Consider the following 19,014-nt stretch of genomic DNA (forward strand, 5'->3'; position numbering starts at 1 on the left):
CAGGTTTTCTTTATAAAATAAGTCATCTCATACTCTCACATGGTTTTGTATGGTCATACACAAGATAAGTAAAGTCCACACCATCATACATACACAACAAACCTCTGTCTGTAATCAGAAATGTAAAGTGTTACACAAGTTTACACCACTGGCTCATATTCTCCAACATTTATCATTGTGTTTCAAATGATTTTCTTCATTTAGACATGTATGACCAGGAGAACTTGTTCACTGGGATCTGAGGCAGCGCTCACTGCAGCGAGATCTACTCTGGAAAAGTGGCTAATGAGGTTTGTTTTGCTTGTGGCACCACCCAGACTTTCCAAAATCACAAAGATAGCAATCGTTTTTCGTCTGAAACAGAGATGATTTCGTCACTAGGATGGAAACCAAACACTGCAACGACCATAACGGATAGTTTTGAAAACTGTTGGTGGCTTGAGTTCTTAAAACAGACACTAAAACAACCGTTAGAGCCGGTGTTTGTTGAGTTTAAAGTCAGATATCGTTGTCTTGGAGATTACTTACGTCATGTTCACAAAACACTGGTAGCATGAAGATGACTGGATGAATGTGTCTCAGGCCCATAACGGACACACACACCTTAGTGTTCAGATTCTTTTTTCAATTAAAGCAAAAATAAAAATAACTTGTTAGCCACGCAGCTTTTCTGCTGATGGTTGTGATTCTGTGTCTTTATATCAAACTACATAATATCCAATTACAATGTATGTGGTTCTGAATAATGCATTCATCCGTCTGATTCGACTGTCATAAATATGACTACGTTGCAAATTGCCGTTGTAACGTTTGTGGCAGAACTTAAAATCCAAGCAACACAAATTTTAAAAAGTAGTTGATAGAAGTCCAAAGTAAAGTAAGAAAAGTGGTTCTTTACCCCATAGTTAACTCATGATTCGCCTAGCATCAGTCAGCATGACTGAGGGTCATTGTCATACGACTGCTGCAGAAGCTTTGAGTACAAATTCACTCTGTTTCCACTCTCAAATCCTCTTTTTAAAAACAAAGTTCAGAGCATTTCTGCATCACGTCGGATCCCTCTTCCTCTTCCTGTTGCTGTGTACAAATGACCAAAGTACAAACAAAACGCTCTTCCGCAGATCAAAATACAAGTACAAATGTAAGGCATTGGTATGAGAGGCCATGAAACAACCCCAGAACAGTCAACAGCTCCTCCTCTCACAGCTGCACAGGTGACTACACTGACACATAAGAGGATGGGAGGAGGCGTTTTAAAGGCTAACATTTGAAAAGATACACAAGTCACTGGTGTGTTGTACGATGATTGAACTGGGGCTTTCGTTTGTCCAACATTTAACCCACCAGCTATCAGTCCCAGCTTCATTTTTTCAGTCATCCATCTTTAAAACCCTGCAGACACACAAGACACAGACCGACTGCGTCCGGTCTCTCTGCATTCATTCACAGTGTAATTAACGGCAGACAAACAGTCAGCGGACGCTCAGTTGAGACTGTCAGTCCGCTCAAATGAAACTGTCGTGGAGCCTTCAAAAATCGAACATTCCTCTAGGTCTGTGAGGCGCCGGCCCCACTAGCAGAGGTCAGAGACGTAGTCAAAGTCCCGGAAGCTGTCCTGGTCTTTGCGGGTGAGCACGCGAGGCTCACGTGGAGGCGTGAGTGTCGGAGCTTCGGTGGTGAACTCCTCATCGAAGTTGCTGACATCTTCCTTGCCCACAATGGAGGGGACGAAGGGAGGGGGCACCTTCCTCTGCAGCAACGCCTCCCAGTCCACATTCTGGAGGGAGACGGAGGAAAAGAGATGAGAAATATTCACAAGGGTGAAATTCAGAAATTCAAAAGTCTGCTTTAATCGTACTACCATAGGAATTAATACATGCAGCCAGAGTGAGCTGTTAGAGGATGAGCTGCATCTGACAGCTTCAGTGCACCTCCAACGCATCATCAGTTTCTTTAACCTCATCATGCTCTCCTCTGGAAAAACACTTCAATAGTCACAATGGCTCTTCCCCACCCATAATGATAACAGTGTACTTACTCTGAAAAATGGCTGCTTCTTAACCTCCTCTGCATCCTTTTCACCAGAGCCCAGTCTTCTCTCTGGGTTCCTCCTCAACAGCTGCTCATGAAAACACACATGGAAACACACACGGAAACACACACACACGGAAACACACACACACACACACACACACACACACACACACACACACACACACACACACACACACAAAAAATAATAAATGAACGTTTTGGTGTTTCACGTGTATGTGCAGCATTTGTCACAAATTGTTCATGGGTGTTAAGGTCAGCAAGAGATGGGAGAAAAGTGTCTGTGTGCATTCATGTGTGTGTATTCTTACCCTTCTCATGATGCCGATAGCTTCAGTAGACAGGAAGCGTGGGTAGCGGACTTCATCATTCACAATGCTGTCGAACACCTCCTCTTCATCATCACCTGGGAATGGAGACTACACACACAAATGCACAAAGGGGGACACACAAGCACACTTAATTCGATAAAGTCCATTTTAGATATTTTAATTTCACACATCATGAGTGTGTTAACCACGCTGAACAAGTTAGTGATAATGAACATCCAGGTGTCTGTGTAAGAGGTGAGTAGGAACGTAAATAAGTCATCTAAAAGGCCTATTCTCACAGGACTAGTACAACCTGGGGACCTCGAGTGATTGTAAAAATTGTGGAGGTCGTCTGTGATCTCAATCCTGTGTGATTCTGCCATGTCTCTTATTTGTCCAGTTAAAATTCCACTGTAAACTACCTACTGTATTTCGGCAAACAAAGAGGATGTGATAATATTAGTCCCATGCAAATCAGTGTGTAGTTGATTTTTATTTTATTTTTGGCAAGGTTTTATGTTGACTTTGTGCCTTTTTCTGCCTCCTTCCCTGGCAAGCATTACAGAGGCTGCACTGGCAATTAGAAAGAAAAGTTTTAGCAGCATTTTGGGTGCAATTTTGGGGGATAATATCAATAAATTCAATTTAAACTTTGCTTATTCCATGCAAATGGGCCGTTTGAGCAGTGCCCTAGTAATACTAGTCCCACGTGATTAGGGCTCAAGACTGAAGAAATGCAGCACACTTGCAATATGCCTAATTATTTTATTTACTCATTTAAGGACATATTTTCGTATCCATTTATCAATATGAAATCAATATACTTTTACTTCTTACTACTGTTGAGTATGGTATATGATCTTTGATCTGTTATTGGATTGTTTACAGTGAAGAGTAGTGGGAAACATATAGAGACAGAGGGATGACAACAGCTAAGGTGTCCTGGTCAGACGTGAACAAGAAACACTGCAGTTACATCATACTGTGTTGAAACCCCTTTAACAAGTTTATTTGTGTTTTCAGACAGAAATTCATTCAGCTATCACCACACAGACAGTGTAAAAAATTTGTGTATTTGTGTGTGTATTTGTTCTCACCTCTCCCACCAACATCTCATAGATGAGGACCCCCAGTCCCCACCAGTCTACTGCCCTGGTGTAGGATGTGTCTGTGAGGACCTCTGGAGCCAAAAACTCTGGAGTCCCACAGAATGTGCTGGTCCGGTCCCCGAAGCCCATTCCTACAGATGGAGGTAGACAGACAAAAAGGTTTGTGGCTGAAAGATTTTTGGAAAATCCATGAAGCAGGCAGACAGCACTCAGATGTAACAAGGAAAATAAAACGAGCCCATCTGTTAGTAACACTGATATCCACCTTCTTTACACAGTCCAAAGTCAGCGATCTTCACATAACCATCTGTGTCTAGCAGCAAGTTGTCAAGCTTGAGGTCTCTGAAAGAGGGAAGGTAAAAAGATGTAGCTGTGAATCTGTACCATATTTCATCAGGCACAGCTGAGAGAACACAAGGAGTTTAAAAAATGAGATACACAGTCTCCGGCTACACTAGCTGCTGTGTGAGACTGTGCTGAGCGCAGCAGCTAAATGCTAACATGCTCACAATGACAATGCTAACATGCTAATGTCAACCAGGTATTATGTTTACCCTGGCAGCTTCTCCATTGGACTTAACTCGTATAGAGAATCTTTTACACAGATTTGAAGGGATAGATATTTTTTATTCTGTTTCCTCTTCAGTAGACATACATGTTTGTTTGTTTTTTACTCCCCAACTATCATGTGAGGAAAACAGATTTGTGTGGGTTTCACTCACCTGTACACAATCTTATGTTCGTGGAGGAACTGAAGTCCGAGAACTACGCAGGCTGCATAAAACCTGAAGTCAAACCAAAGAAACATTATCACAAAAAAAGGCAATAAAACAAATGTAAAGCTCATAATGACTACTGCTGCTACTACTACTACTGCTGCTGCCACCGCTGCTGCTACTGCTGCTGTAGTAAACACTATAGTGAATCTTTGATGCCAAAGTTGTAGGCTTTTGGTTTTGTTCATGGTTACTGAAAATGAATGAACAAAGTAATAATTCAATTTGTTGGCTGTACTGGAAAATGGTTTAAAAGCCAGGGTTTTCCAGACTTTTTTCCATACAACTCTGGGAAAAATGGGTGCAATATGTCAAACCTGAGATCTGACTTAATTGAGATAATCACTTGAAGGAACATCCTTAACTTTTTATTAATAATTTTTTCCCCCTATTGTATTATTTTCTGTGCCTAGATATGTCATTGTGATGTGTGCAAACATGTGAAGCCAAACTGTTATAAGTATTTTTATTTTATCTTATCTTAGCCTTTATCTCTTCCTTTCTGGACGTGTATAGTTATGTTGAAAATGTAAAGAAATGGATTATGAGTCAATCTAAATGAAAACCTGATAAATTATACTTGTGGTATGAGATTCTTTCTTATAACATTTTATTTACTCTTGGCTCTAAAAACTTTTTTTTTTTTTTTTTAAATAAAAACAAAAAAAGAAGCTGCTTTTAGTATAACAGTATATTTTAGTATAACATTTCATAACAATACCAATGGTAAAGTAAAGTTTACTCATTTTTCAAGTCTTTCTTTTAACAGCGCTCTCGTGCCTGTATGTACATTGAAACAGCTTTTGGTCTCTGCAATTGATCCTCCTGTTCATACTGGCCACAAAAAGATTACTTCCTGGTGCAATTTCAAAGTAAGAGATAGTAGACACAATCCACAGTCCTCGTTCTGCGTTAAAATCTATTCTATGGTTCAACTGAAGCTAAAATGAGTCAGACAAAGTTCATGGATATTTTGTCACAAATGAACTCTCTCTTTTCCTGGACAGGATCTTCTTGCTAAATTGCAGTGAAGCGATGAGGAATTCTGTATTAAAAAAAAAAAAAACAACTAAATTTAGGGGAGAAAAATGTTTGATTTATCAAACTTAGGCTTCTGATGTCTCATATTAGCTTTGGTTGAACTTCAGAATGATCTTGTATTTTATTTTATTTTTTACAGAAAGTGGGTTTTGTCCCCCATCTCTTACATTAAATACACATCTTCACAGCAGACATTTTGACATGTCATAGCAGGAAAAGCATATGTGTATTTAATATAATTAATATTTCCACTTAGGGGAGCTCCAGTGCTGTGTGAGCTGGTTTACTGGAATAGTGTACTGGGAAACTTGATGGAGCTGAGCCATTGTTAATGTCATGAGTTGCATCTGTGTATGAAGTCAAAATGTCTGCTGTGAAAAGCTTTGTTGCTACAAGAAGGGACCCCTTTACAGTTAGTATAGGTGGAACATTTACAGTAGCCAACAGTGCTTACTGTATACATATAGGCATGTACGTATTGTTTTAAGACAGACTTTAAAATGATGCGACTCCTTTGACTGCTGCCTCCAAAATGAGCATAACGGCAGGATTTATTGGTGCTACTACAAAAATTGTGCATTCATTAGAGGTAGAAGTAAAAGTTTTCTCTGTACTTTGAGATTTAAAGTAATTTGCAAACTTTAAAAAGCCCTGAAAATTATTAAACTCATTTGACTTACTATCAGGGCTTCACAGACTTGTGGGAATATGCAAAGTGTGTTTACAGACTCACTTATCACATAAATAATAAAATATTTTCAAAAGCAGTCTCTATTTCGCCTTTTCTCGCTCTCTCAAACACACACACACACACACACACAAACACAGAGGTTACATACACGGCTCGTGGCTCTGTGAAGACGTCTGTGTGGATGTGCATCATCAGGTCGCCTCCAGCTGTGTACTCCATAACAAAACAAACGTGCTCCGGAGTCTGGAAGCACGCAAACAGGTTGACCAAGAAGGGATGGTGCGACATGTTTACGATCTCGAAGATGCGTTTCTCACACATTAGACTGCAGGAGGAAGGCAGAGATGAAGAGGAGGAGTAGGAGGAGGAGGATGCAGAGGCAAAGGGGAGGAAATTAAGAATTGAGGGGAGGAGAGGACATTTACACATAATTAGATAGTGTTTATTTTGGTCGATGAGACACCCACACTCATTCCACAGATGAACTGTAATCATGGTGATTCAAGGCACAGCGGCACAGTTTAAACACACTAAAATGTATTATTAGAGCTTAAATCCAGGCTAAAAAAACAGCAACCAATCACACAATCACACAGAGTACTAATCACATCTACACACACCTTTCGACCTCGTCCCGAGCTATGATATCTCCTTTCTTCAGAGCTTTGATGGCGAACATCGTGCCTGTCTTCTTGTATTCTGACAACAACACCTGGAGACAAACACATGCAGCAAGTTCATTACACTCTTAAAAACTCTTCTAGATATGCATGTTTACTGGTTTAATGAGGAAGAGAAATGAAAACTCTCTTAATCTATAAGATACCAAAACAGGGTTTGAACTGCGGGATTTAACAGTGTAAGTTGAAGTCACATTTCCTGTTTATGTCACTGCTTTTTAAAACCTGTCAGCAAGTGCTTTTTGTTATAAACATGATCAATATGCATGAAACAAGGGCTTGCTCTTTGGTTTTTATGCTCCTGCAGGCATGCCATTTTGCATGTTATGTTGACAAACAGAACAGAAAAAAGAAGGGTGCCATTAAATGCGCTATATATGTACACAAACACAGGCACTTGGTGGTATAATGACAAGAAAATGGCGTTTTACTAACAGTCTTATATGTAAGGTTTTCTGGTAGTAACCATAGACAGCATAAAAGAGGTGGATGTAACCACTGTTACGTCACTTATTGGTTTGTGGACTACCGTTTTGAAGCCTCAAGTTTGGCATTTTGGCCGTGGCCATCTTGGTTTTTTGGAGCCAGAGGTGACCATATTTGAACGAGAGGGTGGAGTTGTGGAGGAGTGACTCTGAGAACGCCACCATGGTAGCAACTTATCAATTACAAGGTAGCCACATCCTAAAGCATAACCTGCTTTATCGTCTATTTTACCCAAAATGGGACCATAATTTACACCATGCTGTATTCAAGAAGACCTGAAACTAGCAATTGAGACCATAAATTATGAAAATGTTTGCTGAGCTAATGAATCAAGTTAAAAGTAGGGTCATTTTCTCATAGACTACAATCTCACTCCTTTTTGGAACCACTGGAGTCGCCCCCTGGTGGCCATTATAAAGAATGCTGGTTTAAGGCACTCCGTATTAGCTGCACGTTTCAGACCCGGAGATAACCCCTTGGTTGGAACATAATTATCATGCCTCTCGATGCTTCCTGAAGGACACGCTGTAATCCAAAGGAGCTGCCGGTCAAACCATTTTTTTCTCGTGCCATTAAGTGCCTGCATTTGCGAACATACTGAGCTCATTAAATTCAAGAACTCCTTCTTTTGTTCTCTGTGTTATTACTGACATGTTTAGCAAATCCTCCTTCTAGATTTTTGTGCATTCAGAGTTAGAAATTGCGTTTATTTGAAAGAAACAAAAAACAAAAATCCACTGGTCAAACTGTACCTTTCCAAAGTGTCCCCTGCCCAACACAGCAATCAGCCTGAAGTCCTGCAGAGACAGAGGACCTTTCCTCTGCTTACTGAAGAGACAGACACACAGTCAGCAGGATCATTCAATCATTTGAACTGCTCAGAATATCTGACTGCAGAATTTGTCATGGTAGACATGGGAACTGTGAGCGTGGGCAGAGTGGTAGCTGTCATTCATTTTTATTATTTACACCTGTGCTGTCATGTCAAAATGTCCTCAGTGGAAAAGCCCCACTATAAAATGTATACGAACTGGAATATAATATATAAAATAATATACATACATACATTATATCAGACGAAAAGGGCAGTGCTTTAGTAATCATACAAAAAAAATATAATGTCTTTATGCGCGTGTGTGTGTACCTGCCAACGGATGGGGTTCGGACAGGGCACTCGGGGGTGAGGTCTGGGGGGGAGAAGGGCTCGATGACTGGCAGTCGGTCCTGACGGGGGACATGCGAGGAAAAGACACGAAGAAAGACATGCAGAGACAGAGAGATAATGGAAGACAAGAGACAAATGATTTCATGACGGGCATGACAGACAACCTTTCAATGAGTAGGGTTCACTTTTTATCCCTGCTCTCTATTTCAAACCCTACAGGCTAGACCCATGTGCAGTGCTGCTCAGTTTTTGGAGACACTGTGATCAAGTGCACGCCTGAGGGAGAATCCACATGGTGTTTTTGTGTCATTTTTGACATCTGTCACTTCTCTGCCTCAAAGAATAAAAAAGGTTTCCCTCTTATTTAATGTAATAATCCACATCTCCTGTGAGAGATATCACTGTGCAACCCACAAGTTTCTTTTTACGGTCCTGGTCTATCTTTTTAAAATCTAGTGCATTAAATTGAGCATAATCTCCACAGACAGCCATTCAAATCGCATAAATCGCCTGCTTTACATATGTTGTGATCATACTTACTATACCTACATAATATATAATGATCAAGGTGTCTTTTCATTATGAGTTTTCTGCATTCAATATGGGCCTACAGAGCTGAAATTACAATCTGATAAGATTAAAAGATAAACAAAGCTGCTGTTCTACTGTATACTCTTCTCATGTTAGTCTGTCTGGTGACGACAGTGTTATGTCACATTCATGTCACATGGGACGGACTGTAAAGATGGGAAGATTCACGTTTAGGACTTATTCATGCCAGACAAGTCAGAAGGTTGCATATTGGTTGTATGAGGGTTAAAGATATTGTGCACTGATGTCATAAATCCACATATTTTACATTTAGATTTAACATCAAACATTTAACATTAAACACCTGACTTCAGCTGACATGAGGTGTCTATACTGATTTTGTTTTTAGGTACTTATTCTTAAGTGCCAAGTCGGGTATATCGGAACTTTCTAAAAATTCCCAGTCGTCATCACAACACAGATGTTAGCACTATGAGACAGCTGTTTTAGAGCATATCTAATAATCTCTTCAAAGACATTTTTACAATGTTCTTGACTGACTTCAGCTCAAAATGTAATGTTTTGTTCTCTCTTGTTTGTCTAGCTACAAAATAAAGTCCAAACGTCACTAAAATGTAAATATTAAAGCCTGGATTATGAATTATTACGTTATTCACAGACCAGAGTGGCAAAACGTCCATGTGTTGATTTACCCCATATCCCATATCTTAGTACAGAGCTTATCCCCCTTCACACACACACCTCCCCCATTTCCCGGGCTTCCTCCCTCTCTGTCTGTCTCACCGGGGTGTGTACGTCCGTGTCTCTCTTGTAATCGCCTCTTATCGGAGAGTCACTGTCCAGACTCAACTTCTCCACTGAGACCTCCCTGAAAGATTCACACAGACACAAACAGACCCACACAATGATGCAGACGGACAAATGAACAGAGACACACACACAGATGGGGTTGTTAGACGTGGGGCAGAGAAAGCATCGCGTGCTTTAAACTTGGCCAGGAAACACAGGGAAGAAAGGTTCAAGGAATGCTGCTGCATTTGATAGCAAGGTCTGACTGATGGCTATCAAACGTCACACACAGATGCTGAGAGTCTCTCCGGTACAATGAAGTGGAGTGTGTGCATCTGTTTTTATATGTGTTAGTCTCACCCGGAATTGAGTGTGAGGCTGTGTGCGTTGGGACTGTAGGTTCCTGAGTTGTTGACGGTGGGAATGGCGTTTCGAAGCAGCCTCACCCACGTCCCAATATCGACATTCATCTGACGAGCCCGAAGGAATGCCTTGCCTGGAAACACACATTTCCACAGAAATCTAAAGTCAGTAACGTGTCTCACTGAACAGATCATCACACCTTCTTTTAGGAAAGAGTTTTAGATCTTCTTCTGTCGATATGTTCTGCCTCTATGTGTTACATTAGCACACATGTTTTAGTCTAACATCTCTGCACATTGCACATATTCTCTATACTTTATACAATGAACTTTTGTACATTCCCTGGTCCATATTTTGCACATTCCTGCACAAAACAGATAAATTGTACACAGTTTAAATAGATTTTTTAATACATTTTAATCACACATTTATGTCTATTAACTTCTGAAGTACCTGGCTTTATTTTTATTTTCCCCCTTTTTTAATATATTATTTTTTTAGGACTTTTTTTTTTTTGCCTTTATGACAGGAAAGCTGGAGAGAAACGGGAAAGGGGGAGAGAGAATGGGGATGACATGCAGCAAAAGGCCGCAGGCTGGAGTTGAACCTGAGCTGCTGCGAAGGTCTCAGCCTAAATGACATGGGGCACACACTTTACCCATCTTGCTGGAGGTCGCTCCTATTTTTAATTTCTCTTGCTGTGTTTATTGTTCTGCACCAAAACAATTACTTATATGTCAACACCTACTTTGTAATAATTACATTTTTTGATATTAGAACTCTTACAGTGGTAGAATGTCAACATCCATAGAGTGTTGGGATGTAAATCACAATTAAAATCATTATGCTATTCACAGATTCATAAGGGAATGTATATAAGTCTGGAAAACACTCTTAAATAAAATGATATTCTAAAACCTTCTTGATCAGTGGAAAGACAGAGTAGTGCTTCTCATCAGGACATCTCCAGACTTTGGCTGAGCTGTTTTTCTATGTAATTTATTGTCATGTTTTTTTTGCTTTATTTACATCTCTCTGTTTTGTATCTTGTTTAATTGAAGTACTTTATATTTTTGTTTCGGTAATATCTACATTAATAAAGCTGTCATCATCTTTAAGAAAGGAGATGATTTATTCACCACTAGATGGTGCCGTGGTTTAAATGTAAACAGTACTGACTAACAAGTATTTCTTCCCTTCTAGTTATGCTCATTTTTTTTTATTAAGATAAAGCCAGTTTCAGCACAACTGTTGTTTGTTCATCTCAAAAGGCCATCTATGTAAACTGAGCTTAAACTACAGAGCAGAAAAACTGTATATATATTTTTTTTTATTCTATTTTTTGTTAAGCTCTGTTTCCTCTCTGCTCAGTCTCTTCCTCACCTTGCTGCTTAGAAAAGACCTTCTTCTGCCTCTGGAGGCGTGGAACTCTCTCAATGACCGGGTTAAAGAAGGTCACCTGGAAAAAAGCGCACACACACACACATACACACACACACACACACACACACACACACACACACATGAAACATAAAAATAATGGAAACTACACACCCATATTTTATTTTCCAGACGTCACACTCAGACGACTAGACCTTTCAAGTATGATGTATCAAAGCAGTGTTTTTCAGCACAGGTGCATGAGACAGCTTGTGTGTGTGTGTGTGTGGGCAGGTGTACGTGTGCACATTTGAATATCTTTGTGTGTGCATTAATAGCACTTTCACAGACAGGTGTCAGGTATGCGTATGTGGCCGTTCCTTTTTTCCCAGTTTTTGTTGCTGTGTCAAGACTAGTGTGTGTGTGTGTGTGTGTGTGTGTGTACCTCAGCCAGCAGCAGGCCCTGAGGCTCCAACTCCAGCTGAACTCTGTGTTTCTGGTTGTCCAAGAACTCCTCCAGCTTCAGGTACTTGAGAGCACACAACGAGCGGTAGTCCTTCCAGTAGACTGCAATCTCCATCTCCCTCGACTAAAATGCACACACACACCAGCACCCAACGGTGGTTAACGGTAGCAGCAGTTTTACTAAAATTATAAATTGAATGCAATCAATGTGTCCCTGTGTGTGTGTGCAAGTACTGACTCTTTCCAGCTCCACAGTGAAGGTCTGGTCCCAAGCCTGTTCTCCCACAGTCCTCCAAGGTGTCTGGCCCACCACACTGTTATCCAGCTTCAGCACGGCACTCACCTCAGCTGCGCACACACACTCACAATCAGCACATTTCATTTCCTCCATAAGTTAAATTCCCACACAGAACGTGGCCCTTTAGCCCTGACCACTATAAAAAATGAAAGCTACTGTATGCTCATGCTCCAACAAAACAATTTAAGTATTGATTAATGATTGTCATTCATTTCCTTGGAGACACTGCAGAATGTGCAGGACCTTAAGAAAAAATTGTAATTGTCTGCTCAGGGTATTGAGCCACTTCAGCTAAATGTGCTGATGTTGCTGTGCCATTATATGTGAGCATTGACCCACAGTACCTAACCTCACCAACCTAAATGTGAGTGAGTACAGTTTGTGCTACACTATAAAGTGCTGCAGGGATAACGTTCTTTTGTAGGCCGACCTGCAAGTCACTCTGGTTCTCTCTCAAAAAATAAAAAAAATAAAAAAAATAAATAAATAATGGGATTTTTCCATGATTTTCCGATCATGGCAGAAAATAAGATCTTTTGCAACAAAAATGTACGATACTTACAAGTTTTGTTCAACAAGATAATCTTCATAAATTAACACTTGATTTTTGAAGCATAAATACGATAACCACAAGTAAAAAACTAACATTCTCCTGACTTGCCACCACCACACCAAGGCTGTAAAGGTGGTGCGCGGCGTGATGATTTTTAATATCCCCAACAAACTCTGTAGTCTCATTTAGCCACTTGTTAACAACCACCTCTTTAAAGACACATAAAAGCTTCAAAATTCAGGAGTGGGGTATGTACTACTTTAATTTTATGTCATAGATTTTTTTATGTAAAAATCTCTTAAGCTTGTGTTAACCACAGACCTTATTTCAGGGATCTAACCAAAAACACATTCAAAAAAACTCTTTGACTTTAAGACGAGGGAACCTGGAGTGCAAACAGCTTAACTAATTTCCAGGCTTTGGGACTCATTCCATCACCACTCTGTTTGTGATACACTATATCCAAAAGCAAAAGAGCTTGTCCACTTATTTTTTAATAATTTTTAATTTTATATTACTGCTATTCATTAGCACTGAATACCTTTTTTTCAGATAAACACACACTCATACAACCACTTACAGGAGAGCTCCTCTGTCTTGCTGGGCGTCTTCCCGCTGACCGAGCCGCTCCGTCCGTAGAGTCCCTTGCTGCCTCTCATGAAGGACCTGGTGTCTCCGGGGCTGTAGCAGGGCAGCATGACAGCTGTCCCTTTATTGCGACCTGGGACCACCTCCAACAGCCCCACACAGCCCAGCAGCTGCACCTGTAAGGTACCTGAAGACAGAGGGGAACAATTCAGGTACAACCAACAGAGGACAGAGGCCGACAAACACTAGAGGGCACATAAATAAATCTGTGTAAATTCAAAAGAGGTATGCAGATTTTGATTTACAAACACGTGCACTTGCAGAAGCCTGAAATAGCCAAAGCTGGTTTGACACAAGCACAAATTAGCATCATCAGCCTGAAAATCAATGAACAACCATCACACATGATCCTATGGGATCACAGAACACACTTCATTATAATTCTCGCTCTATTTCGACGTAATGTGAAAATATGATTCATATTCACTCACACACTGTTCTTACGTCTTCTTTTAGCCATATAAATGCACCACGCTCAGTTAAGGTAATTAAATGTCTATACACATGAACAATGGTTCTTCTACTGCACAGTTATGTGTGAAAAGACGTACAAAACCAATCAAAGGGGTAAATGTGGTCGAAAGCACAAGTTTTTTTTCTTTTCTGCGTCAACACAGGATAACCACACTGCCACAAAAAAAAAGACCCAAAATGCTAAATGTTGCTTTGTTCTGTATTCATCCTTTGAGGTTGAAATGATCCATGCTTGCTGCAGCATTTTGTCACTGCAATTTACCAGCAGTATTGTCAAATCCAAGTGCATGTCTTTGGTACAAAAGACTCGCTCATCCATATTATATCATAACCAGAATGTGAGCACAGCAAGACATCATTTATAAGAAAGTAAAGATGAACCAACTAATTTGTCTTGTTGTGAAAGAAGTTTCTGAGGGTATTTAAATGTTCTCTTCAATTCAAATAGCAGGAGAGAAAACAAGATGGCACCACAAAGACACTAACATCTGAGTAGTTTCCATATTGGCAGTGTGTTGGTATGTCAAATGCTTTACTGTCAAATCTTGTGCTCATCCAAACCAGGGAATACATTGCTATACATGTTAGCAAAAATATGTTCTTATTCTTCGAATTCTTATTGTATGAACTTGTTTGACTTTGTCCTGCATAGCTTTGTTAGGTATTACGTACCAGTGAGAGGAGAAGGCTTGTTGAGGGTGCTGTACTGGTTGTGGAGGTAGGGGGCGCCATGGCGAGAGCTGAACACAGGGGAGGAGGCCAGGACGAGCTCCTCTTTGATGACGCTGGCCTTGGGATGGTCCTCCGGCAGCTCTGCCAGACGCTGATCCAGAGAGTCCCTCAGCAGGTCTAACCGCTGAGACGCCTCGCTCAGACGAGACTGCGCCTACAGAGCATGGACGCAGAATGGCATTACATCACCTTTTACATCCACTAGGCATCTTTGAGTAAACTATAACCTACATTACATTTTCACAATAACAAAAAGTAAGGTACAGGTGCTCTATAATACAACATACTGCAAATGAATACTGCTTTGATATTTGCTTTACAGCCTCTGCATTTGAAACAGTTTTCAACATCTGATTGTAACACCATGCTTCACGGCTGAAAAAATGGGACGTGTGTGAGTTTCTGTTTATAAAAAGAACCTGTGAATCACAGATCAAACTCTTCCAGCACCAGCACAGATTTATGATAAATCATGATTTTGCAGCTGCTGTTGCGAAAATGTGTCTCAAGTGTTATTCTGAACAGAGAGCGTGTAGTAACTGGAGCTGCTCTGTGAGATACCTGACTTGAGATGAAATTGCTTTATGGTGTCTTTTAGTATCTTCTGTCTATGTTGGGAAAGCTGAGAAAGTGAATCAGACACCTTATATTAAGATCATGCTGTAAGAACTGCTAAACATAAAAGTACATAAAATGCATTTCTCCCAAAGCAGAGGTAGAATGAAAGCAGTGCCTCATAGCTTTGCAAGAAAACATGACTCTGAGGAAGAGTTTGTGGTTGCAGGATGTGTGTGTGAGTGCAGTCTTACCTCAGACAGGGCTTTCTTGTCCTGGACCTTGCTGGCCCCCAGGAGCCTGAGCACATTTTTGGCCCCCTCAGCGACAGCATGCTCCACCCTGTAGTGATGCCTCAGCTCTTCAATACGCAGCTCCATCCCACACAGGTCCTGGTTACCTGCAGTGTTGGGACAGACAAATTACTTGACTGCACACAATGCTGCTTTAATTCCACCTGCAAGTTTTATTCAGTTATGTTCTACAGTTCGATCTTGGCAGGTGCGCGTTGAGATTGAGAGTTTTGTTTTGACAGCGGTGAGTTATAGGGAGCTCCCCTGGGCATGCTAAGTTAGGTTAATGCCTTAATGCATGTCATGCATTACACAAGAGTCAGACAAAGAAAACATTAGCAGCGCCCTGAGGGAGGTGAGCAGCCTCTGAGTGTTCCCCAGTAAACAACATTAACTTTAGCCCCGACCTCCAAATAGCTTTCACATTCCCGTCTTTAAAAGCAAACAGAGCAATCGAAAACCCTCTCATCCATTTTATCTTCAAAGGAATACTTCAATGACCTCTTGGATATCAAATACTAACCCCTTGTTGTTTTGAATTCGTGAAGAAATCTGTTTTTCTTGCATGTGAACGAAGAATCCAAAAATGGAGAAAATTCTTGATAAATTAAAGTCATAGGGATCCGTGTTTAACAACAGCAAAACTATATCAAAATATCAGTTTATAAACTATCACACAACTCGTGCAGTGTAATCCAAGTCTCATTTATCCAGCTGTATGCTCAGTACTTCCCAAAGAGGCAGATCTTTCTGATGGGGAACTGAAGGAAAAGTAAAATATAAAACCATGACTTTTTCAAATCCAGACTCCTCTCTGTACACAGGAGCTGCTGGTGTACCTCAGCTTCAATCAGTAGTTTATTTTACTGTGTGACTTTGTTATTTTAAAAGGTTAGTCTGGACTCACTAAAGTCAAATATTGACAAACAAATTGATCAAGGCAGTGATAGACCAGAAGCTCCTGTGGAAAAATTACACTTTTTCTCAACGGTGTCTGACTTTGATGAAAGCATAGGTTAAATTTCACTTTCCATTCAGTTCCCTGAAAGAAACAGCCGTCTGTTTGGGAAGTACTGAGCATATGAGAGGATAAATGAGACTTAAATCATGCTGCATGAGTCGTATGAAAGCAGATGTTTTGATATAGTTTTATAGTGTTGTTAAACTTGGACCCCAACAACTTCAATTCATCAAGAATTTTCTGTTTTGGATTCTTCATTCAATGGAGGCATGTCAGAAAAACAAGGTGTGCATAACAGGTTTTTTAAACTAATCTGATTTGTTGCTGAGATATAAATGAAATCATACTGGCATTAAGTAACAAGTTTGTTGAGCCGCAGAGACAACAAACAAATGAATAATATCTCAAATACTAATAATAAGATTTTAGGGTAATAACAGCTTGTTGTCCAGTGAGATTTTGAAAATTTCCTGTTGTTGCCACAAGTTACAGCTACCCCTAATCAGATAGATGATTGCAATTGAACACTTACAGTATATTAAAACATGAATAGGATGGTAAAAAAGCCAACTATGTGATCGTAATGTAGCCCGTAGCTCTAACTGCTTCTCTGTGCAGGCTACAGTGAGGCTAAAAACAGAGTTCAAATGATGTTTTTCCAAACAACTTTTTATGTCAGGGCTTCAGGACACTTGGATCACTACGGACGAGCAGTATGGAGATATTTTGTGGTTTCAATTATATGTTTTTGGATGTTTGAATCTGGAGCGCCATAAGCCTCCATTAGGTGAAGTTGTGTTGCTATCTCCTCTCCCCTTGGATCTCCGCAAGGGATGTGAGGACTTTAAAACTTCACCTGAGCCTCCCTCGCCATATGGGTGAGTAGATAATTGCTGAATTTTCATTTTTGGGTGCACTATCCCTTTAAATACATAAGGTCTGTGCAGAAATCCTATGAATAACTTTAAAACAAATCATAAACTTCCATCAAAAAGGACAGAAAGTCAACACATGTATTTTCTTTGACATTATATACATTTTCAAATTTCTAGTCACTCTCCACTGTAGACTAATGGCCACTTCAACAAATGTCACAAATGCCACTCATAAAACACTGACAATTGGCTAATTCACCCCTTAAATGTAAAGGTCTGCCAATGTTAGCGAGATTAAAGAGAAAATGAGGTTCAATGCAATCAGTCAAAAAGGGAAAAACATACTCAAGCTACCTCGCTTAGAAAAACAGACACGGGGTCAGCCTCAGAGTAACACCCGGGAAGCACAATTACAGCTAAGTGGTTAGCTTAATGGCACAGTAGCGGCCTCCCACAGCGGGCAACAAACACAATAGAGTGCACAGATATGGGGAGAGGAGAGGAGGCCTGAGATAAGGAGAAGGACAATAGGATAACTAGCATTCAAAAAAGGTGCATTTGACTTTCAAATGTCAGGTCAGTGAAGGGGAAGGACAAGAGGACACAGAGGGGTGATTAAAAATTATTTTTATGACTTATGGGTTGTTCAAAGTGCTGCATGAGACAGGAGGAGAAAGAACGGAAAAGGGGGGAGATGGATGTGGATGCTTTTATCTCCTAATAAGGTGTTCTGCCTGCAGCCCAGACCCTGCTGGATGACCCCTCCACCGGGTGTGGTGCCTGGAGACTGTCTGTCTGTCTGTGTACACTATACACACAACCTCTGTGTGTGTGAGAGGTTTAAGAGAGAGAGAGAGAATAACCTAGAAAGATCCACAGACTATGTGGGACACCGGCACAAAAGAAAATTCAAGTGTTGAAGATAGTACCTACAGAGAAAGTGTAGAACAGCATACGCTATACGATACATAATATAAGTCAAGGTTCTGAAGAGCTAAACTTTATAGCGAGCAACCCACAGGTGTAGTATTGCACTCCCATAACACTGATGGACTCACGGTGGACTGTTCTGCATTAAGCATCAAAATGAATGAGGCAGCTGATGAACCACAGATGCTACCTTTTCTATCCCATGCATTCTTCTTCTTCGTCAAAACCTGCCACCTACATTACCCACAATGCAATTTGACCACAGACAGTTCAATAAAAGATTTGGTTGTGTTACGCTAGTAGCGGCTAATGTAGCCTTGAGCTGCAAGCCTCAAACAGAGACGGAGAGCAGCTACAGCAGTCTGGTGAGCTCACTTCTTTGTGACTCCACACCAACAGATGTCTTTCTTTTTCAAGCTTGTAGACTTCAGCCCCAACCGACTCAAGTGACATCACTTGAGGCAATTTATCAGACTTCACGTAAATCCCTCTGTCTGGTCATCAAAGAGAAAGGCTGGATTTTTTTAAAATGGGGTTGCATGAGGTACTTTATTCAACATGTCACCTTCGGTACCTTGTGGTCAAGGCGCCACCACTTTGGAGAAGCAGACAGGAGTGCCGACACAGAAGCTAAGTAAGGTCCTTCTGTGGGCAGGGGCAGCAGCAAAACTTATTTTAGCCACTTAAAGAGACAACAGATAGGATTCTTTTTGTTTTTTTTAGCTTGGCGCCACCTAGCGTCAGTGGTGCTGCGTCGCACTCTCGCAAGAACCAAATTGACTGTGGGGATCAGAGATAATAAAATGTAGGCTGTAAAGCCACCAGTATACCTCTA

General features: G+C 40.6%; 1 protein-coding gene across 3 annotated transcripts in view; it reads right to left on the reverse strand.

Annotated features, from left to right (window-relative positions):
- Positions 1–19,014, reverse strand: part of pkn1a (protein kinase N1a) — a 64,818-nt gene continuing 45,804 nt past the window's right edge. For 2 of the 3 annotated variants that reach the window (XM_049571634.1, XM_049571633.1), the window contains exons 6-23: positions 15,375–15,520; positions 14,506–14,719; positions 13,292–13,486; positions 12,099–12,208; positions 11,841–11,984; positions 11,399–11,474; positions 10,013–10,148; positions 9,605–9,731; positions 8,291–8,370; positions 7,899–7,974; positions 6,601–6,692; positions 6,129–6,305; positions 4,195–4,257; positions 3,738–3,814; positions 3,461–3,603; positions 2,364–2,471; positions 2,039–2,119; positions 1–1,777 (exon numbers count right to left, since the gene is read on the reverse strand). In XM_049571634.1, coding sequence (XP_049427591.1) covers positions 1,574–1,777; positions 2,039–2,119; positions 2,364–2,471; positions 3,461–3,603; positions 3,738–3,814; positions 4,195–4,257; positions 6,129–6,305; positions 6,601–6,692; positions 7,899–7,974; positions 8,291–8,370; positions 9,605–9,731; positions 10,013–10,148; positions 11,399–11,474; positions 11,841–11,984; positions 12,099–12,208; positions 13,292–13,486; positions 14,506–14,719; positions 15,375–15,520 — 2,249 coding nt within the window. In that variant the 3' untranslated portion in view covers positions 1–1,573. The remainder of the gene's footprint in view (positions 1,778–2,038; positions 2,120–2,363; positions 2,472–3,460; positions 3,604–3,737; positions 3,815–4,194; positions 4,258–6,128; positions 6,306–6,600; positions 6,693–7,898; positions 7,975–8,290; positions 8,371–9,604; positions 9,732–10,012; positions 10,149–11,398; positions 11,475–11,840; positions 11,985–12,098; positions 12,209–13,291; positions 13,487–14,505; positions 14,720–15,374; positions 15,521–19,014) is intronic. The other variant, XM_049571635.1, reaches the window with a different exon arrangement.

This window comes from Epinephelus fuscoguttatus, linkage group LG3, assembly GCF_011397635.1.
Source record: "Epinephelus fuscoguttatus linkage group LG3, E.fuscoguttatus.final_Chr_v1".
NCBI lineage: Eukaryota > Metazoa > Chordata > Actinopteri > Perciformes > Serranidae > Epinephelus > Epinephelus fuscoguttatus.